This window comes from Acomys russatus, chromosome 25 (genome assembly GCF_903995435.1).
Source record: "Acomys russatus chromosome 25, mAcoRus1.1, whole genome shotgun sequence".
Classification (NCBI taxonomy): domain Eukaryota; kingdom Metazoa; phylum Chordata; class Mammalia; order Rodentia; family Muridae; genus Acomys; species Acomys russatus.
The window spans coordinates 41,586,028-41,608,596 of record NC_067161.1 but is presented as its reverse complement, the minus strand read 5'-3'; the positions used below and the strand labels follow the sequence as shown (position 1 = coordinate 41,608,596).

General features: G+C 47.8%; 2 protein-coding genes across 2 annotated transcripts in view; one reads left to right on the top strand and one right to left on the bottom strand.

The window, feature by feature from the left end:
• Smcr8 (SMCR8-C9orf72 complex subunit) overlaps window positions 1–22,569 on the bottom strand; it is a 76,984-nt gene that overhangs the window by 43,728 nt on the left and 10,687 nt on the right. The gene's annotated exons all lie outside the window — the stretch shown is intronic.
• Window positions 229–20,970, top strand: Shmt1 (serine hydroxymethyltransferase 1). The gene is made up of 12 exons (XM_051167682.1): window positions 229–579; window positions 3,203–3,299; window positions 5,446–5,591; window positions 7,331–7,446; window positions 8,006–8,166; window positions 11,996–12,077; window positions 13,310–13,522; window positions 16,072–16,188; window positions 17,898–18,020; window positions 19,717–19,833; window positions 20,242–20,352; window positions 20,628–20,970. The coding sequence occupies exons 2-12, from the start codon at window positions 3,222–3,224 to the stop codon at window positions 20,798–20,800; spliced, it is 1,437 nt and encodes a 478-aa protein (XP_051023639.1). The 5' UTR covers window positions 229–579; window positions 3,203–3,221; the 3' UTR covers window positions 20,801–20,970.

Below are 22,569 nucleotides of genomic sequence, written 5' to 3'. Positions count from 1 at the left end.
CTAAAGCCCCAGACTCCCAGGTCCCAAGGTGAGGGGCTGCCCAGACCTCTCCTCCCTCCTGTCACTCCAGCTCCAGCTCCCTCCCGACCCACTTTGCCCTGTGTTTGGGATTCGCGCCTGGGCGGCTGGGGGCGGGCTCTATCTGGATGCGCCCTCTGATTGGGCCGTCGAAGGGGCGGGGCGGGGTCGGGCTGGCTCGGGTGAGCCTAGTTGGAGCTCTGGCCTCCGCGCGCCAAGTTTGGGTTCCTCCGGACGTGGTGTGTCACGTGGTCCGTGGGCAGGTACCCAGAGCACGTGCGGGGCTGTTGGGGGACCCTGACGGCGCGGTACTGCGTTCCGGCAGACGCTGGGTCTCAGGTCGCTCTTCGCGCGCTCTCCGGGAAGTCAGAGATCCGCTTGCCTCTGCCTCCCGAGTGCTGGGTAGGATTAAAGTCCCACGCCACCGCCACGGGTTTAGCCCTCTTCCTAAAGGCCGGAGGACCAGGCGTTAAAGGCCAACTCCCGCCACCAAGCGAATTGAAAGCCACCGTGGACCACAGGTTGAGACCGCCGTACAAAAACCCACGCTCCTAACACTAGGTATGTAAATTCTAATCTTTGTGGCTGTTTGTTTTTGTTCTGTTTGAGGAGGGAGTCTTATGTGGCACATGCTGCCCTCGAACTTGCTGTGTGGCCAAGGATGACCTTGAACTTGTGATCGTCCTGCCTTCACGAGCCAGAGCTGGCGGGGTGGAACCCCTTGGTTTATACATGTTAGTGAAGCTTCCAAGGTTTGTCTCTAGTTCTGTAATCACTGCTTTTGACTTACTATCGTATCCCTGTGTGCCTGCAGTGTGCTGCTCTGATCTGGGAGAGAGATTGGGTTGTAGCCTTCTTACTTTGCCCAGTGCCTCCGCTTCAAGGTGTGTTAGGCGACTCTTGGTTAGCTGAAGCAAACACAAATGTGTTTATTTTACTGAGCCAGGAAGTTACTGGACTGGAAACACCAGTTTAGTTTCCTACAGAATCCATTTTAAGTTTCTTCCTTGAGGGAATGTCGAACCGAGGTGAATAATTGTGTTAACCAGAGTTCTGGGAAGTACAAAAAGTAAACTAGAGTTCAGATTCTGTGTCTTGTTATATGACCTTAGTTAGACAAAGTAGCACCATGGCCTTTGGGATCCTTTTCTGTAAAGCAGAGCTCAAACGTCCGTGTGTGAGACAAGAAAGGCCACCATGCCTGGCCCTATGACAATTTAATAGCAGTAATAGTAATAAATGAATATGAGCCTTGCCAAACCTATAGGCCTTAATTTAAAAAATGCTGTTTGTTTTCCCTAGAGTTAGCTAAAAAATGACGGCACATCTTTAGTCCCAGCACTCCAGAGGTGGAGGCAGATTCAAGGCCAGTCTGAACTTGTCCTACAGACCTCCGGGACAGCCAGGACTACCCAGATAACCTGTCTTAAAAAACAAAAAAGGCAAGCAAGCAGACTAACAAAAAAAAACACCACAAGGTAGGAAACTCCAGGGAGAGGAGTGAGAGGCACAGGGCTTTGCGATCCTGGTGAAATGATAAGAGGTCTGGCCCTCCAAAAGAGAGGATTCCAAGCGGACCTTAGCTCTTTGGTGGTTAGGAAATACTCTTTTCACAGCCGTCCTTTCTAGCTGTCAGCAGTTAATGTTTAATGAAAGTGCTGCCCTTTGGGATTTCAGGAGCAGAAGTCCAAACCTGGCTGGTGTGGGCTCTGGTTCCCACTTGTCCACAGCCCAGAGAGGTGCCGGGATCGCCTAGATGCTCACAGGGTGGCCAGAGAGGCACAAGGCATTTTGCATGCGTCTCTGAAGTCACTGTAAACCTGTCCTTCTCAGGGGGTGTTGCTGCGGCCTGCCAGGCTAAAGAAGCACATTTGACTGTAAGTGCTTTCTGTATTGGGCTGTGCACCTAATGATTTCACGCTTGTGTTAAAATAACAACTACTCTGGAAGTCCTAACTGGGGATTTTCTGTTTAAAGATGGTTAAGGCATCCTTTGTAGGCCTCTTCCAGAGAGAGGAGGAGCCCTATTGTTTGGGTCTATTTGCATTGTTTGCCTTCTGGTTTTGTCTATTTTGATGTGTGTCCTCTTGGAGAGTAGGCTCTTTGTCCCTGCTTGGCTGCTTTCTGTTGTGTCCTTTCCTTCTTGTGTCCTCCTGTCCTGGTTACCCCCAGCACTGAGGGCTTCATCTTTTGCCTTATGTGTTGCTGGTCTATGGTCCTTCTCTACCTGAGGAAGCTTCATAAAGGCAGGGCTCCCGCTGGATTGTTGACTACAGCACCAAAAAGTAGTAGCCTGTGAGCAGCCCTTAGCTGCTTGTCCCATAAAATAAAGTTTACACAGGTTAACAGAAAAGGACAGGAGGGCCACCAACTAACTACCGGGGAAAGGAAGAGCTGTGACTGTAGTGGGTTTTGTTTGTTTGTTTTTGTTTTTCCGAGCCCTGGCTGTTCTGGAACTCTGTAGACTGGCATGGCCATGAACTCAGAGATCCACCTGCATCTGCTTCCAGATTGCTGGGACTGAGTGCACTGTTTTTATATTTATTTACTTTATTGTACATGTGTGACTGTTTTGCACAACACAGCTAGTGTTCAATGTGTGCTTCCATGGAGTCTGAGAGATTGTGGAAGGCGTGCTGTGTGTGCTGGGGTATGCCCATAATCCTAGCACTTGGGAGGTGGAAGGAGTTCCTTTCTTGCTACGTGCAAACCTGGACCATGGAGAAAAATTTAGTTATAAAATATTGCTGTTTGGCGACTTGGAAGGAGTATCGCACTTGCCTGTGTTCTCTGTTAATGTATGCGTCTACCCAGAACAATCTGAGAAGTTGTTAGGGATGGGGTGTGTGCTCTGCCAATGGAGTTGATGTGAGTACACAGTCTGATCATTTAGACGTACTACTTCAAGTACACCTGTTGGGGGACTGTAGGAGATTAGAAGACAGCTGGCCGTGCTGCGGTCCCTGAGGAGCTTCCTAAGAAGGCCTTGGAAGGAGGAGGCTTTCGGGTAGGCAGCTTTGGAATGAGGGGGAGCTGGTCTGGAGTTCTGAAAGGAACCCCAAGTGATTTCAAGGGATTTATGTGCCTTTTTACCCAAAATAAAAAAATAAGAAGAGTGTGTCAGCCACTCGGGAGACCTGCTGGATGCTGATGTTGAATCCACATGTGCTTTCCCCTTTTTTAGGCAACTCTGAACCAGTGCAATGGCAAACAAGGATGCCGCCCTGTGGTCTTCTCATGAGAAGATGTTGACACAGCCCCTCAAGGACTGTGATACTGAGGTGAGACCTGTGGTGCCTTCACATGTTACATGTTTGTACATTGGCAGTCTTGTTTTGATCACTGGGGATTGTTTTTGGTTTGTTCGTTTCATTTTTTATTTGTGCTGTTGGGGGTGGAGCCGGGAGTTTCACTACCATGCTAAACTCCTGGTCTCTAAATGCCCGATCTGGTCCTGAGTTAACTTGACTGTGTTACTACTGTAGGCTCTAGTTTTTAAACTGTATATTTAGGTTTCCTTAAGCCTCTACCCCTCTCCCAACCCCCCAACCCTGAGGTAGGAGAGAAAGAAGGTTAGAAGGGACAGGGGACATACACCTCTTTAGACTTGGTTCTGGCTGGTTAGGGTCCTCGGGTTCCTTGGGAAAATACCAATCTCAGTCTCCAGGATAGCAGGAGCAGCAGCCTTCTTTCTCCACCCATTTCCTTGAAGCATCCTCGAAGTGTCCTCTTTTCGCTCTCTGCTCTGGTGTTTATACCTTCTCAGAGTCCTCAGAATTAAACTAACAGCAGCTGGTAAAGACCATGACCCTCTCTGAGATGCACAAGGCTGTTATCAGCTTGATGGACAGACTAAAAGCTTTCCCATATCCCACAGTTGGGATTTAATTAAAAACCTGTTTATATAATATAACTGAGTTTTTGTTGTTGAGTTTGTTTGTTTTTTAAAGATTTATTTATTATGGATACAATACTCTGCCTGCATTACACCTGCAGGCCAGAAGAGGGCATCAGATCCTGGTATAGATGGTTGTGAGCCACCATGTAGTTGCTGGGAATTGAGGTCAGAACCTCTGGAAGGGACATCTCTCCAGCCCCCATCACTGAGTTTTAAAGACACCAAAACTTGCCCTACAATGTCCAGCCAGCCTTGTGGAGTGACAGATTGGGGCTAGGGTGTAGCATGGTTGATAGAGCATTTGCCTAGCATGCATAAGACTCCAGCACCACCAAAGAGAAGCTGTTCCTGACAGCCCTTTGGGGATAAATGTAGGTGTTTCTGAGTTCAGAACACGGGGCTAGGTGCTCTCGGGGAAAACATGAAGAAGGTTGGCCCTTCCTTTACATTGCACAAGAACAGACCTGCTTATATGCCTAAAGCAACTTGATTATATAATCATTTTATTAATATATTGTTCACCTTTACGGTTCAGTGGCTTCAGCATACAGTGCTCCTCAATTTGTGCTGTGGCTATGTTCTAATAAACCCGCCTAGGGAGAAAACAGGCCAGACTACACTGGATCTGCCTCACCGGCCACACGTCCTGGCTTGCAGTGCAGAGCATAGTGGCTTGAGCATTTCCAATCATGAGCTCAATGGGCAGCGTGGCTTGGATCCTGCCAGTATCAGGAGAGAGGGTCAGTCTCCAGCAGGGAAAAGAGACCGATTTGAAATTTGAAGTGGCTTCTTTCTACTCAGTGCCTGGTGCATTGCCTGTAAAGCTGAGGAACTGTATGTTCAGAGGCATCTGCACTCACAGTAAAGTACAGGACATTTTCCCACCCAGGAATCCGTGAGCAGTTACCCTGTTCTCCCTTAACTTTGCAACCCTGGGCAACCATTAGTGGAGTTTCTGTCATTTGCTAAGATGTTTTTGGAATAAGGTTCACTGAGGTAAGAACTTGGTAAAATGTAAAGATAGAATTAAAAATTAGCTGGGAGTGGTGGTCACGCCTTTCATGCTGGCAGATGCAGGTGAATTTGAGGCTAACCTGGTCTATATAGTGAATTCCAGGCCAGCCAAGGCACTTAGTGAGACCCTGTCTCAGCAAACAAACAGAAACAGTAAGACTCAGGCGTGATACTAAGTCACTGTTCTGCTGTCTAACTGAGGCTGGCCTTGAGCCACAGATCGTCCTACCTTCATCCCTAAGTGTTGAGATTACAGGCTTGTACTAGCAGGCTCTGTTTATTTTGTCTTAAATTCATTTTTTTGTTGCTGTTGTTTTTCTTAAACTCTTTATGGCCAAAGGTGACCTTGAAACTTCTGACCCTACTCCCACAATCCTGAGTGCTGAGGTTGCTGGCCTGTGCCACCCTACCCAGTTTATTCAGTGCTGGGGATCAACCCCAGGCACTCAGGGTTCAACACGCAGTGCTCCAGCAGCTGCGCCTCACTCCAACCCACTCTGTTTTCTTCTGCTAAGGTTTACAGCATTATTAAAAAAGAGGGCAACCGGCAGAGGGTTGGACTGGAGCTGATTGCCTCAGAGAATTTTGCCAGCAGAGCTGTGTTGGAGGCCCTGGGATCTTGCTTAAATAACAAATACTCCGAGGGATATCCAGGCCAGAGGTGAGTGTGTGTTCCTAAAGTCCTGCTTTAACTGTTTGGTTTTTGTTTGTTGAGCCATGGTCTCCCTGTGTGTTTCAGGTTGACCTTGAACTCGGATCCTCTTGCCTCAGCCTCCCAAGTGCTGTTGTAGATGTAAGTAAGCTACAATGTCTGCTTACGTGACGTTGTCTTCCCTTCTTGCTCTCTCACCTAACTCCTCCAGTTCTCTGCTTGGGTGGCATTCCGCGCTCTTTCTCAGAGCAGTCACACTCAAAAGTCCCTATATGAGACCTGCATAGAATCGCTGCATAGAATCGCCTCTGAGTTCACGTGGTTGTAAGCAGACTTGTCTATGAGAGATGCAGTCCAGCCTCCAGGAAAGGCCACTGTCCTGTGAGAAAGCCACAGAGAGTGGCTTTTGCTCTGACCTTTATATCTGGGAAATGAAAAAAAAAAAAAAATGTGTATTACAGGCTCTGTATCTCTTCTCTAAAATGCTGACAAGCAGAAGTGTTTTTCATTAAAATAATCTACTTAATTCACTGGCTAAGCATTCTACCTCTGAAATCCAGAGTGTTTCAAAAGTGAAACTTTTGGTGTTTTGTGAGTCTTACTTGTGTTGATCTGCCTGCCTCTGTTTCTCAAGCAGTGGCTTTCAGCTATGCACCACTGTGCCTGATCTTTTTTGTTCTTTTTAGTGGTTCTTGCTGGGAGTTCAATTCTGGGCCTCATGCTCCCTAGGCAAGTCTTCTGCCAGTGCCTTAGAGACTTAGCACCTAGAAAATGGTTTGTTGAGACAGACTCTCACTGCATAGCATAGGCTGCCTCATGTTTCTAAGTTTAAGTGGTCCTCCTGCCTTACCCCCCCCCCCCAGTGCTGGGTCTCCAGGTGTGTGTCACCGCACCCCCCCCCAGTGCTGGGTCTCCAGGTGTGTGTCACCGTGCCCCCCCCCCCAGTGCTGGGTCTCCAGGTGTGTGTCACCGCGCCCACCTGCCTGCCTACTGTCTTATCTATTTATTACAGTCTTCATTAGGTAAAGAAAATACAGAATATATTAGTGTTTCTTCAAATGAAACAGGACAAAGAATCCTTTCAAGAATACAGTGCAGCATTCTGTCCTGTCCCCCTATTTTAACATTTTATTTATTTGTGAATGCTTCATCTGCATGTGCACCTGCAGACCAGAAGAGGGCATCAGATCTCACTATAGATGGTTGTGAGCCGCCATGTGGTTGCTGGGAATTGAGGGAATTGAACTTGGTCTTCTAGAAGAGTAGCCAGTGTTCTTAACCGCTGAGCCTTTTCTCCAGCCCCCACCCCCTTTAAGGTTTATTTGTTTATTTATGTGTACAATGTTCTGCCTGTATGTGTGACTGCCCACCAGAAGAGGGCGCCCGATCTCATCATAGGTGGTTGTGAGCAACCTTGTGCTTGCTGGGAACTGAACTTGGGACCTTTGGAAAGAGCAGCCAGTGCTGTTAACCTCTGAGCCATCTCTCCAGCCCACCTTGGCTGTTGTTGACCAGGGTGGCCTTGAGCTTAAAGAGATCTGCCTGCCTGTGCCTACCAAGTGATGGGATCAAAGGTGTACGCCACCACCAGGTATGGCCTCACTACTACTGTTTCACTGGATCCTCACAGCAACCTTAGAGCAGCTCCCTTTTCCTCTCGACATCCTCTGCCTACCTCTGAGCACCTTTGGCCTGTGCTCGGCACAGAGAGTGCGCCCAAAGTAGATGTCCCATGCTTCTCTTCACAGGTATTACGGTGGGACTGAGTTTGTTGATGAGCTGGAGACACTGTGTCAGAAGCGTGCATTGCAGGCCTACCATCTGGATCCTCAGTGCTGGGGGGTCAATGTCCAGCCTTATTCAGGTAATTGTTGCATCTGCATAGACCCTGGATATCTCCTTGGGCCTGGCTCTGTGGCATTATAGTCACCAAGTCAAGTCCTACAAAAGGCTTCTCAAAAATAATAGGGATAGGCAAGGGAGTATGTGTATCTGTCTCCATTGCCCTTGGACTAACTTAGCTCTGTGCTCCCCTCCCAAGAGGCACTCTGCCCTAGCACTTGCTCTCGGTGGGACAGAACAAAAGTTACTTTCTTTTTTTAAACTATTTATTTATTTATGTATTAATATGTATACAGTGTTCTGCCTGCATGTACACCTGCAGGCCAGAAGAGGGCATCAGATCACATTATAGATGGTTGTGAGCTACCATGTGGTTGCTGGGAATTGAACTCAGGACCTCCGGAAGAGCAGTCAGTGCTCTTAACCTCTGAGCCATCTCTCCAGCCCCAAAAGTTACTTTCTAAAGCTCAGGAAAATCATGGTGATAGCCTGCTGAGGGACTGTCTAGTAGCCAAGTTCCTGGACACCACTTTGTATCTCATGGGTAAAAATACTCATGGCGTCTGTTCTCCCTGTTTCAGGCTCCCCTGCAAACTTTGCTGTGTATACCGCCCTGGTAGAGCCCCATGGGCGAATCATGGGCTTGGACTTGCCAGATGGAGGCCATCTGACTCATGGCTTCATGACAGACAAGAAGAAAATCTCTGCCACATCTATCTTCTTTGAATCCATGCCGTATAAGGTGGGTGTGTGTGTGTGCTCAGAGCTTTCCTTGTCGTTTGGCACCCACGGGGACAGCTCATTTCCTCTACACAGTGCTGCTGCGCCCTCCCTCTGGATGTCACTTCATTGCCTTGAGGACTCTGCAGGTCCTGGCATACTGGGGACAACAAGGAGGGCGAGTTAAGGTTTGGGCTGAGGCTCTGCCTGCGGAGGGATCAGTTGCAGCAGAGTAGTGGCCGCCCTAGAGTTATGGAGGAGACTTGTAGCGGGAGCGCAGCTGTAGCCAGACCCCAGCAACAGCTGGTGACATAGGTCTGCCTTCACCCAGGTCAGCATTGTCCCTCTTTCTAGCATCAGTACTAACATCTTCACCATAAATAGCCTCGGGCCCCTACAGCCCAATTAGATCCAGCCCTTGCCTGTATATGTTTACAGCCCAGCCCTGCAGCCCACTACTGTCCTTCATTCACAAATTACTCTCAGGCCTTAAGACCATGCACACACCAGTGGAATCAATTCTGTCACATTCAGTGCCCACAGCAAATAGAGATAGAGATAGATAGATAGAGAGAGAGAGAGAGAGAGAGAGAGAGAGAGAGAGAGTGTGTGTGTGTGTGTGTGTGTGTGTGTGTGTGTGTGTGTATGGGGGGGGCTCTTCTATATTAACAGTAGAGCCAAAGAAATGCATAGAAGGGGCTGGGGTGTAGCTTAGCACTGTATGAGTAGGCATTCACCTGTCTGCAGTCCCAGCACTTAGAAGGTGGAAACAGTAGGTTCAAAAGTTCAAAGCTACTTTGAGGTACATAAAGCTCTGTCTAAAGAAAAGGAATGAGCGGGGGCTAGAGAGCTGGCTCAGAGGTTAAGAGCACTGTCTGTTCTTCCAAAGGTCCTGAGTTCAATACCCAGCAACTACATGGTAGCTTACAACCATTTATAATGAGATCTGGTGCCCTCTTCTGGAGCGTAGGCATCCATGTGGAGAGAATACTGTATAAATAATAAAATAAATAAATATTTTAAAAAGGGGGGGAAGGAGGGAAGAAAGATTTGGGGCCCCCCAGGCATGGTGACTATACTTGCTGTCTTAACACTTGGTAAGCTAAGGCAGAAAGGTCATGAGATTTGAGGCTGAGTAAGGCTACATGAGTTTCAGGTCAGTGAGACTTTGAGTAATAAAAATAAAAACAAAAAGATGCAAGGATTCATGCATTCATTATGATAGGACCAACAGTGGGAGCTGGAGATATCTAAGAGCTCCTGCAGAGGACCTAGGTTCAGTTCCCAGCACTCACCTGGTGCCTTTCACCTGTCTGTAACTCCAGTTCCAGGGCATCCCAAGCCTTCTGACTCCTACTAGCACCAGGCATGCATATAGTGCACACACATACATGTAGGCAAAACGCTCCTACAATACAATAAATAAATCCTAACAACAACTAGGGTGTCTGGCCAGAAGAAGAAAGCACGTGTGTTTCCTATCATCTGTGTGCTTTCCTGCTGTCCCTCTCTTAGTGTTTAATGTGCTGTCCTTGGTTGTTTTCTGTTTGCGACCATGAAATAGCTAAATGTTAGGTGTCATTTTCTTCTTTTAAGAAAATTGAGGGGATGCTGGGCACGGTGGCACATGCCTGTAACCCCAGCACTCTGGGAGGCAGAAGCAGAGAACAGCCTGGTCTGCAAAGTGAGTCCAGGACAGCCAAGGCTACACAGAGAAACCCTGTCTCAAAAAAAAAAAAAAAAAAAAAAAGAAAAGAAAAGAAAAGAAAAGAAAATTGAGGGTCAACAAGATTTCTACGTAGGAAAAAGTGCTTGCTGCCAAGCGTGGTGACCTGAATTCGGGCCCTAGGAGACTTACATGGTGAAATGAGAGAACCAACTCATAAATTGCTCTCTGACCTCTGCAGTGCACCATGGTGCTCAGGTGCGCGCGTGCACACACACACACACACACACACACACACACACACACACACACACACACACACATATACACACAAGTAAATAAATGTAATGAGTGTCGTCTTTGTGGCATCCTATACATGTCTCAGCTGTACTCTTGAGTGTGAGTGATTTTGTTTTTGTGGACAGGCTGAGGGCTTGTCACAGATCTTCTCCCCACCGCTCCCACCCTGGGACAGGGTTTCTCTGTATAACCCTGGCTGTCCTGAACTCACTTTGTAGATCTGGCTGGCTTCTAACTCACAGCGATCTGCCTGCCTCTGTCTCCCGAGTGCTGGGATTAAAGGCATGAACCATCATGTCCAGCTTCTTGTCACCGATCTTATTGGCCAGCCTAGAAACTAGATTTTTTTAAGTAAGAGTTTTGGGCTGGAGAGATGGCTCAGAGTTTAAGAACATTGGCTTCCAAAGGTACTGAGTTCAATTCCCAGCAACCACATGGTGGTTCATAGCCGTCTACAGTGAAATCTGATACACTCTTCTGGTGCACAGGAACACACATAGGCAAAATGCTGTATAAATAAATCAGTCTTTTGGAAAAAAAAAAAGAAAAGAAAAGAAGATAAGGGTCTCTCTGATCTGTATGTAGCTCTGGCTATTCTGTAACTTGTTATATAGACCAGGCTGTCCTAGAACTCAGAGATCCACCTGCCCCTGCTTCCTGAATGCAGGATTAAACTTGAAAACTAGATTTTTAAACATTGGGCAACAGTAACCTAGTGGTCTTACAGTACAGCACACAAGCTGTACTGAGCTGTTAGGCCAGGGAAGGAACTACAGGAGGGAGTAACTGCGGACGTCTCTCTGTAGCCTTGGATGACGTGTTGGCCAGTCTCATGCTGTCTTTAAATATCCCATGACGCCCACTCCCAAGCTTCAATGCCCAGCTTTTCTCAAGGGCTGTCTTTGCTGCAGCCCCTTGGCCATGATAGCGCCTGTGGTGGCCTGTTGCGTGTGGCCAGGATGAACTGGCTTGAGTCCAGGACGCACAGCCCTCTGTGGCCAGCTGTCTCTGCCGGAAGCGTGCCCAGACCATCTGCCCCTGCCCATGTCCACTGGGCCTGGTGTTTGTTTCTCTGAAGTGAGAGCAACACTGGTGTCTGTTGCTGTGTTTCTAGTCACACCTCATATCTGCTTGTATTCCCTTCAGGAATTGGAGACTCACTCCCTCTCCTTGATCCTCTTCTACTTGGTGGCCTCTGCACTGTCCTGCCAGAAGCAGCTTGTTAGCCTAGGGGTACTTCCTGGTGGTTTGTCTTTGTTGCTGGGTGTTCCCGTTTTAAGATATATTTTTAATTTATGTGTATGAGGATTTGCCTGAATGTGTGTGTGTGTGTATAAAGCGTATGTCATCTGATGCCTGAAGACGTCAGAAGAGAGCATCAGAGTCATTGGAATTGGAGTTATATATAGACAGTTGTGTGCATCCAAGTGGGTGTCGGGAACCAAACCTGGGTCCTCTGCGAGAACAGCAAGTGCTCTTACCTGCTGAGCCATTGCTCTAGCCCCTTCCTTTATTGTTTTGATTTAGTCAGTGTCTCATGATCTGGCCCAGGCAGACTTCGAACCCATGGCAGTCCTCTTGCCTCATCCTGCTTAGTGGCTACTATTACAGGCATGTGTAAGCAGGCTTGGCTGTGTCTTTCTCATTTTCCTGAGCTTTTTGTTCTGGTGTAGTGCTCAGAGCTAAGGCTCCCATTTGTCCTGAGGCCCCTCTGAGGGCTTCCAAGTCTATGTGACATTTGGCCTTTTATACCCTTGTGCTGCCTGAGTACAGTGGCCTGCCTCAGGTCCGTGCTGTGGCAGGCTGGATGGCCTCAGGTGGGTGGACAAGGGGCACTGTTTGGCCAGGGGAAGGAGCCATGCCTGTGCTGTCTTGATCTCCACAGGTGTACCCCGACTCTGGCTACATCAACTATGACCAGCTGGAGGAGAACGCCCGTCTCTTTCACCCGAAGCTGATCATTGCAGGTGAGCGTTAGGAGGGAAGCAGGCGGGGCAGGCCTCGGAGCTCACTGTGGAGAGCCTGGGACATTGGCTTGAGACATACTCTGCCCTTTTAAGGCTTGGGCTGTAAGGAGCTATTCTTCAGGCCAGACCTCTGCCATTTTCATGAGGTCAGTTTCTCTGTGTATGTAGCCTTGACTGTTCTGGACTCCTTTGTAGACCAGGCTGGCCTCGAACCCAGAGATCTGCCTGCCTCTGCCTCCCAGTGCTGGGATTAGAGACATGTGCCACCATTCCTGGCGCACGGGTCTATCTTGATTGGGTCTGTGGAGGATTGGCATTTGCCCTCAAAAGGAGGGAGCTGGAAGGGTCACTGAGCCCTCACCTGAGTGTCAGGCCACTTCTCCTAGCCATCTGCAATTCTGCCCTAATACACGTGGCCTCCACGAGGGTGTCTAGAGTATCTGGAGAGTGTCTAGACTGGAGAGCATGGGGGAAGAGTGTTCTGTGTACTATTAGGGAGAAGCCATTGTGCTGGTGAGAACTTTGCAGTACAGCTGCATTTGGGTCTCCTACACTTCAGTCACTAACCTCTCAACCCTTAAGTAAGCCCAATAAGCTCATGGTGTCCCAGGAAGAACTTGTGCTTTGGTTTGTTATTGGGACCATATGAGGGGAAGCAGACATTGTTCACATCCCTCTCAGGCTTTTAGTTTGTTTGTTTGTTTTGGTTTGTTTTTTTTTGTGTGTGTGTGTGTGTGTGTTTTTTATTTTTGTTCTTGTTCTTGTTTTGTTTTTTGCTTTTTCTTTTTGAGACAGGGTTTCTCTGTGTAGCCTTGGCTGCCCTGGACTCGCTTTGTAGACCAGGCTGGCCTTGAACTCACAGCAATCCACCTGCCTCTGCCTCCCGAGTGCTGGGATTAAAGGCGTGTGCCACCACCTGGCCCGTAGGCTTTTCTTCACATGTTCAGAAACACAGTAGTTTTGTTTGATTGGTTAATTGTTTTGAGACAGGTCTCATTGTGTATCCCTGGCTGGGCTCAAACTGGGAGATCCCCTGGCCTCTGCCTTCCAGTGCAGGGATTAAAGGTGTGTGTCACCACACTCAGCTCAGGGATGGTGTTGAGTGCATCCTGCACCTCTGTCCTCAAAGATTGGGGTGAGAGATGTGTGTCTCACTGCAGCTCTGTACATTCAGAGGCTAGCTCAGCTACCCTGGGATCTTTGACACTACCATGTCATTTCCCCTGTCTCAGGGACCAGCTGCTATTCTCGGAACCTGGACTATGCACGTCTGCGGAAGATTGCTGATGATAATGGGGCGTATCTCATGGCAGACATGGCACACATCAGTGGGCTGGTGGCAGCTGGCGTGGTGCCCTCCCCCTTTGAACACTGCCATGTAGTGACCACCACAACCCACAAAACCTTGAGAGGCTGCCGTGCTGGTATGATATTTTACAGAAAAGGTAAGTTCCTACAAGCTGGGACAAGCTGAATGGTTTTACATTTCCTGTGTGGAAGAGACTGGGGGAAAGTGGACTGTGGCTTCTGGAAAACATCAAGATTCTGTGACTTGAAGAGCTCCTCAGGAAAGCCCCAAGCCACAACTCTGGCCTCAATATGTGTGACAGAAAGGGGCAGTGTCCTGTCCACCTGACCCTCCCCACAGGAGGAAGGTCAGTTAGCCAAGAGGCTCCAGGATATAGCAACATTTTGATGAACTTAATCTAGTATATTTGTCAAACAATGGTATATTTGTTTACTGTGCATGCAGTGTTTTGTCTGCATGTGTGCCTGCGCACCAGACGAGAGCACCAGATCTCATTGTAGATGGTTGTGAGACACCATGTGGTTGCTGGGAATAGAACTCAGGCCCTTTGGAAGAGCAGCCAGTGCTCCTAAACTATGAGCCATCTCTCCAGCCCTGATTTATTTATTATTTTAAAAATTTTATTGGTGAGGGTACTTGCGTGCTACAGTGTGCGACGGTCAGAGGGCAGCTTTTGGGAGTTAGTTCGTTCTTTCTACTGTGGGGTCCAGAAATTGAGCTCAGGTTGGCAGGTTTGCACAGCAGCACTTTTACCTGCTTAGCTATCTCATAGCTCTCATAAAGAAAGATTAATGTTATGTGTAGTCCCATCTCTTGAGTAGAAACAGGAAGATGAGGAATTTGCGGCCAGCGTGTAGGGGATGACAGTGAGACTACCACAGTGACGCTTAAAGTAATGACGCTGTGAAACACTGACACAGGAGGTGTGGCATGGTGGTGCACGTCTGTAAGCCCAGCGTTTGGAGCTTGGGCGCAGGAGACAGCTGCAAGTTTAAGGGTAGCCTGATCTATATAGTAAGTTCTAGGCTAGCCAGGGCTACATAGTAAGATGGTTTCATTCAGAAAACAAATAACTTGTGTATGAGTTTCATTTTAGTGAGGTGTTTCTCTTCGTAATATCTTCCACCCCAGCTCTGCATATACTCCCCTAATTCTGGCGCTGCCACACTGATGAATGTCATGAACAGTCAGGTGGTTATGTAGCCCCTAGCCTTGGAGAAGTGGAGAAGCCTTGCAGTGTGACTTACTCTGGGAGGATCTTAATAATGCCTTAACCCACTGCGCCCTAGTAAGGGCACAACCCAGTCAGCTGCTTCGCAGTCTCCCGGGTCCTGTGCTTCTGAGGACTGTTGTCAGTTTGCTTGGGTGCAGTTGTGTTTTTTGTTTGTTTGCTTGTTTTGGTTTTAAAACAGGGTCTCATTTTGTAACACAAGCAATCAATCCTCCTGTCTCCACCTCTCAAGTGATCAGATTATAGATGTGAGCCACAAGCTAGGTTCCTGGGTCACATTTCTGAGTCAGTAGCTATTTTACTTGTCTGTTGTGTGCTGTGGGATTTGTTGACCCTCAGCCAGCCAGAGTAGATCTGATTTCTTTGGTTGCTGTGCCATTTGGGGCCACCAGCAGCTTCTCTGAGTCTTGGCTTCCTGATCTCTAGAGTGTCCCAGAGGGTTACATCCTTCTACATGGCTGCTCTGGGGATTCAGTGAGATTACCCGAAGTGCTTCTAAAGTGGTCCCTTGGCTTACAGGGAACTGCAGGTAGTAGTGATGCTCACCATTGGAGAGGAATTTTCTTTACTGTCAACCTTTTGTCCTGAATGGCCATCTGAGCATTGCTGCCCTTGCACTGGCATTCTAGTCTTTTTGGAGGAGGAGAAGGAAGAGGAGGAGGAGGAGGAAGAGGAGGAGCAGCGCCAAAGCATTTGACCCACTCAGGACTATTTGTCTCCTTCAGTTTTGGGATCTCATAATAATAATCTTTTGTTATTAAGAAGATGTCATCAGAAGAGACCTTTGGGCCAGTGATATAACTTGGTGGGTAGAGAGACACTTTCCACACAAGCCTAGTAACCAGGATCCATATAAAGGTGGAATGGAAGCAGAGAACTAACTCCACAAAGTTGCCCTCTGACCTTTGCCATGGTACATATGTATCCACACACAGCATGCCCACATACAACAATAGATTTGTGAGGTTTCTGGTTTTGAGACAAGGTTTCTCTGTGTAGACCTAGCTGTTCTGGAATTTGTTCAGTGCACCAGGTTGGCCTCCACTTTAAGAGATCTGTCTGCCTCAACTCTGAGTGCTGGGATTAAAGGTGTGCACAACCAGGCCCTTGCTAGGTTTGTGTTTTTGTTTTTGTAGGGGGCCAAGTTTTGTGGTCACACCTTTAATCCTAGTATTTTGGGGGATAGGCAGGAGGAACTTTTATCGTCAAGGCCAGCCTGCTCTACTTAGCATGTTCCGGGCTAGCCAGGGCTGCAAAGCAGAACTGTCTCATACATATACAAATTTTATATATTAGCGAGAAGACAGGTATACAGCTGAAACCAGCAGTCGATCCACTCATCAATCCACAAGGCCCTTTGCCCTGGAAGTGCAACAAGTCAAGACAGAGGTGCCTGCTGCCCACATCAGTTTGTCTATAAGTCAGTCTATTAATGTCTAGTTTCTTTTTACCAGGTGTACGCAGTGTGGATCCTAAGACTGGCAAGGAGATTCACTATGACCTGGAGTCACTCATCAATTCTGCCGTGTTCCCAGGCCTACAAGGGGGTCCCCACAACCATGCCATTGCTGGTAATGTCACCAGTTATATTGTGGAGCCCTTGGGTTGCTCCATAACCATTACAGCCCCATGAAGCCCATAATCCCCATCTTGCTTGTCCTCCAAAAGATGTTCCTGGACTTCCACACTGGAGAAGGGACTGAGGGGAAAGTGTCTGTATAGGAGATGATAACACAGGAAAGGGGGTGGGGGTTAAAAAGGTTCAAGGTGAGGACAAGTGTCTGTTGCACACAGACTGCCACCTCTAGGCAAAACTCTGAGCAGGGGAGATACCTGAAAGAAGAGTATGGCCTGCAGCAAAGAAAAGTAGGGCCTAATCCTACTGGACGAGCTGCTTCTCTTCTCGTCCATGGAGGCGCCCACATTAGGACCCTTGTACTTGCACCTTGAACCCTGGTTACAGTGATAACTCCTGGGTTCCATGGGTTCTTTATGGGTTCTCTTACTATTCTACTTGGACACATGGCTCACAGATACCTACAGCAGTCTGAGTCATCTTCCTGTCGTCTTGGCAGTGACTGGCACTCACGACAAGGTCAGGTTTCTTAGGCAAGATATCAGTGTGTAACTGAGACTGAAAGAAGCAGACGACAGGGACAGGAGAGATGGCTCAGCAGTTAAAGAGTACTGGCTGCTCTTCTGGAGGACCTGGTTCATTTCCCAGCATATACAGGGGGTTCACAACCATCTGGAACTCCAGTTCCAGGGAATCCAGTACCCTTTTTGGTCTCTGCAGGCATCAGGCATGCAAGCGATACACAGCCATATATGTAAACCAAACACTCATACACAGTAAGGGTTGGAGGGGGGACATGATAGCACGTCTTTTTTTTTTTAAGATTTAACTTATTTGTTTAATGTACCTGTATGCCAGAAGAGGGCATCAAATTTCATTATAGATGGTTGTGAGCTACTATGTGGTTGCTGGGAATTGAACTCAGGACCTCTGGAAGAGCAGACAGTGCTCTTATCAGCTGAGCCATCTCTCCAGCCTGATAGCACATGTCTTTAATCCCCAAATTGGGGAAGAAGAGGCAGCAATGGGGGAGGGTCTATGAGTTTAGCTTCATGCAGCACATTACTGTAGGGAGGATGCTTGGGGTGTGGGAGGTAGTTGGACCTGGGCTGATTTTCAGATTTGTCCATAGTGCTTGTATGTTTAGCTGTCATAGTCCTGCTACCCAGGTCCCATGCTGCCTTGCTGGTACCCAAGCACTGATGAGTTCCCACAAGCAGACAGGACTTGAGTACATGGAATCTGCATGGTGCTCTGCTGCTTGTGACTTAGAGTCCAGCAGTGCTCAGGACCCATTAAAGGGTGTCGGTACCCCTAAGGGGTCTCGGGGAAGCAGGCTATCTCTCCTGTGGAGCATGGCCCGGGATGCTGCATTACATTACGTAAGACACTGTTTATGCAGAGGATCATTTTCATGTATCAAGCATAAGAAGGACTAGCGCTTGTCCTTGTGGTAATCAGTGCCATTGGGCTTCCATCCTTAGAGATGGTCACCTCCATAGCAGTCCTCGGGGTGACTTCAGTGAAGTCTGCAATGAATCAGGAGTGTAGCACATGGTCCCAGGCTCTATCCCTAGCACTGTAAGAGAATAGAAGTGTGTAAATGGGCACTCAGGTGGTGGTGTGTGAGTTCCAGACACTGAGTTTCTTGAAAACAAGACTTCCTGAGTCACCACCTATCTTTAAATCTATCTCCTCGTCCAGGTGTTGCTGTTGCCCTGAAGCAAGCCATGACTACAGAATTCAAAATCTACCAGCTCCAGGTGGTGGCCAACTGCAGGGCTTTGTCTGAGGCCCTCACAGAGCTAGGCTACAAAATAGTCACAGGTATATTGAATGCACATAGTGCTGGCCTACCCTTCTCTCCTGGGTGGGCATCCTGAAGTCTTGCCTCTGGTCCATCTGATTGGGGTGTGGTTTGCCACCACTGCAGTGATACTGGTCACCTCAGACAGCATGCTCTTGGCTGTAGGTCTTTCCTTTATCTTAGTAGCTGCCACTTAACACCCAACAGGGGTACTGCATATTCTAGGAACAGCTGTTACCCACCTGTGGGTGGCAGAGCAAGCTTCCTTCCATTTGGTGCACACCATCCATGAGGCCAGGGCATGCAGGCTATCCCTGGTTCTCGTCAAGTATTGAGTATAAATTTTGTATCACATCAGCCTTGTGAATACCAGTTATTATTATTATTATTATTTTTACTTTTATTGGTTTTTCAAGACAGGGTTTCTCTGTGTAGCCTTGGCTGTCCTGGACTCACTTTGTAGACCAGGCTGGCCTCGAACTCACAGCGATCCGCCTGCCTCTGCCTCCCAAGTGCTGGGATTAAAGGCGTGCGCCACCACGCCCAGCTTATTATTTTTTTAACCTGGGCTCCTGAGATTCCAGAATGTTAGCTGATGGAAGCCAAATAGCAAATACACGGACTTGGCTGTGGATCTGCAAAACTAGGCTGCCTGACTGGGCTGAAGTGAGAGTGCTCTTCCAAGGCTTGGTTCAATGAAAGTTCAAAGTGGAAAGACCTAGATGCTCACACACTTCTTCAGAGCTCGGGCTAGGTCAGAGCATTCTGTTAGCATCTCTGGAGTTATCCGTTAGCCAGCATGTCTATAACAAGTGCCCGAGAACCTCAGCTTACACAAAGACACAGTGGCTTACTTTTGGAGCACCTGTCCTGTCCTGTCCACAGTTGATTATCCCAGCTAGCCTCTTTGCTTTTGGGCAGCGCATCATGGTAGGAGCTTGTGAAGCACAGCCATTTAGCTCATGGCCAGAGAACAAGAAACTGAGACCCACAGTATTCCAGTGACACAAAGACCTAAGTCTGTCTTTGGGGGACAGGGAGAATACCTTTTTGAGACAGGATTTCATTATACAGCCCAGGCTGGCCTCCAGTCTCCAAATACTGTGTGTGTTATTGACATGCACCACTGTGCCCAGGCCCACCTCACAGGTTCTGTCACCTTTCAATATTGCTAGAAGAGAGAGCAAGCCTTTAACACCTTGAACTTTTACAGAGCACTGGAGATGGGAATCTTAGCACTGTCTGTATCACTAATTCATGCTGAGCGTCTCTTAAAAAATCTGAAGGCTTTGCACATCAACCAGAAGCCTTAAAAGTTTTGGAATGGAATTTTTGTGCTAAGGATGCTCATCCAAATTATTAAAATGTGAAAAAACTCATCTCAAATGCTGTTTCTGGTCTCGGTGTTTTGTTTTTTGTTTACTTTCTTCCCAGACAGGGTTTCTCTGTAGCCTTGGCTGTCCTGGACTCACTTTGTAGACCAGGCTGGCCTCAAACTCACAGTGATCTGCCTGCCTCTGCCTCCTGAGTGCTGGGATTAAAGGCGTGCACCACCACACTTGCCTCTCCTTTGTATTTTTATACACGCTATTTTATAAGAGCTCTTGTCCTCTTCCTAGATTATAAGCCATCTGCCCATGTCTTTGCAGAACAGCAGGTTCTTTTCCTTGTGATGTCAACCTTCTATACTCCACTTTATCTAACTTTTTTTTTCAGGTGGTTCTGATAATCATTTGATCCTAGTGGATCTCCGTTCTAAGGGTACTGATGGTGGAAGGGCTGAGAAGGTACTAGAAGCCTGTTCTATCGCCTGCAATAAGAATACTTGTCCAGGTGAGACTCCTCCGTGGTTTTCCCTTGTACAGTTGTTTGCATTTGTTTCAGCCAGTGTTGCAGTTGATGAAAGTATTCAGCTTAAGAGACAGACCACAGTAGGGGAAGAGCAGAAAGGAAGAAGCTAATTGAGAGGCAGGGAATCTTTAAAACAAGTAGTATGTCTCACATCAGGCCCAGACAGATGTTAGTCTCTGAAGGAGCCAGGGCTACACAACATCCAGACTTAGGCAATGCAGTCACACATAATGCGTCTTTATCCTCAGACTCTCGTTTTTCAGTCAGTTGCCTCCTTGCTAGATCAAGCTGGGTCACACAGACCAGAATCTTTGCTAAACTTTTCTTTTAAAATACACAGTGGGCATAGTGGTGTATCAGGCATAGCTCAGGGCCTTGTTTGTCTTGAAGGTGACACAAGTGCATTGCGGCCCAGTGGTCTGCGTCTGGGGACTCCAGCATTGACATCCAGAGGACTTTTGGAAGAAGATTTCCAAAAAGTTGCCCAGTTTATCCACAGAGGTAAGAATGAGATGTTGGAAGTTCACACTGCCTTGCTTGTTTTTATGGACTTTCTGGTGTGTTTTAGTAGCTAAGACTTAGTCATTGGTGAGAGCTCAGGACAGGACAACAAAATCACTCTGGTCTACAAATCCCTCTTCTATGAGGTTTTTTAAAAAGTGTCCACTGCCAAGGGATACATCCCAGAGTCACCCGAGGAGAACACTGACACCTGTGAATTACGGCCACTATGTAGTGAAGGACACCCCACATAGCACTCACTGTCTTTTGCACAGGGATTGAGCTGACTCTGCAGATTCAGAGTAGCATGCCTGTGAGGGCCACACTGAAAGAGTTCAAGGAGAAGCTGACCGAGGATGAGAAGTACCAGAGTGCTGTGAGGATGCTCCGGGAAGATGTGGAGACTTTTGCTTCCAACTTCTCACTGCCTGGCCTGCCCGATTTCTGACAGAGCTAGCACAGCCTGCATTTGCCAAGGATTGCATCAGGACCCTGGGCCCTTTTGAGACCACCAGCCTGCCACTGACTGCACTGTGCCTTGGAGGGGGTTTCTGTCTGGCTGTTTTCATTTCACATATTCTGGGACAGGTTCTTAAGGACTATAAATCTGAAACTTCATTTCTCAACAGCTATAAATAATTAGTTATTCTGGGAAAAAAAAGTCCCATGTAGCCATTTGGCCTCACTCATCGACTGCCGTGTGAGGCAGAGCTATTAAAGATTCCAGAACTCTGTCTCTTTACCAAATGGCCCCTGTGGCAGGTACAGGAGTGCTCAAGTCCACCCTTGTGTTTTCCATTTTCCCTATTCTGTTGCCCAGGAGACTGCCAGAGGAGCATGGAGTTTTCTGTTCTGAACAAGAAGAGTTAGTGTCAGGGGCTGGAAAGATAACAGCATTTAAGGGCATTGGCTGCTCTTCCAGAGGGCCCTGGCCACATGGTGGTTCACAACCCTCTGTAACTCCAGTTCCAGAGGATCCAACACCCTCATCTGGCTTCTAAGGACACCAGGGACATATGAGGTACAGACACGCATGCAAGCAAAATAGCAATACACGAAAATTTTCTTTTCAGCAGCTTGATATGTTATAGAAGGGCTAGGGTCACGTAATACACATACCCGTGTGTGTGTGACGTACGATGCCCGTTCACGCTTAGGACACAAACACAGTCATGTAGAACCAGCTATCTCTACAGATGTGTGAATCCCTTCCTGGTTTGAAAATCAGCAGAGCCCAATGCTGTTTAACCTGCCTGAGATAACCAGCTCCTTCCTGTAATTAGGGACCCAAATGCCACCTTCCCAAAGAGTCTTTATTTTTCACATCGATGAATTGCAAACCATCAGTGACTTCTTTTTAATACGGCTGATCAAATTTTTACCCACAGAATGTCTACATGAATTATAGCTTTAAAAAATACAACCAGTTTTCATATTTTAAAAATAACTGAACTCAAATAAATTAACATTTTTAAAAGTACACTCCTCATACTCTGTTTGGCATTTACTCTGGCTAAATTTGTGCATAATACCTATGGGACAGGTCACATCAGCAATGCTCTGGTTCCAGTGCTGTGACTGCGGCTTGCAGGGTTGGGACACATTCACAGACATGGTGGGAACATGCAGAAATCAAACAGTTTCTTAGAAAACAAGTTTATTAGACTGTGCTGCTCACTGAACTGCCATGTGCCCAATACAGCCTCCAGCTGTCCAGCATAAGATAGTTTGGCCAAGGTTCCCTGGGAGCTGGTCCATTGTCGGTACTGTCTCCAGGAAGAGAAAACAGTGGTGCCAGTTCCCATGGGGTGTGGTGGGTTATTGGTCCCCTCATCTCCAACTGTAGGGCCACTGTGCTTCCTGCCCAGCTGACGACAGCTGGCTCCAGGCTCCTGGGGAGCCAGGGTACCCGCCAGCAGCTCAGCCCTGCAGGGTGCTCTTTTCCCACTACTGCATCTCATCTGTCTTCTGTTTCTTCCAACCCAAAACTTTAACACAGTCAGATCTTAGTGGGCCAAGGGCTCAGGGAAACAGTATGTTGACTGAGCTTTGCTTTCCAAGCAAGAGAAATCTAACCTTTCTCCTTTCTGCAGCCTGAGTATGTGTGTGTGCCCTCGTGCTCTCTCGTGTCCTTTAAAGATTCCAGTTTGATCACAGCATTAAGGTAAAGCCAGAATGCTGGCCAATGTGTTTCAAAGTACAAGCCAAGGCACTTTC

Bases quoted from the DNA above. Each gene is read 5' to 3' on its own strand.
- Shmt1 (XM_051167682.1), top strand. From the start codon at position 3,222: ATGGCAAACAAGGATGCCGCCCTGTGGTCTTCTCATGAGAAGATGTTG. The intron at 12,078-13,309 runs GTGAGCGTTAGG...CCCCTGTCTCAG, and splicing joins CCCGAAGCTGATCATTGCAG to GGACCAGCTGCTATTCTCGG. The intron at 19,834-20,241 runs GTGAGACTCCTC...TTTGTCTTGAAG, and splicing joins CAATAAGAATACTTGTCCAG to GTGACACAAGTGCATTGCGG.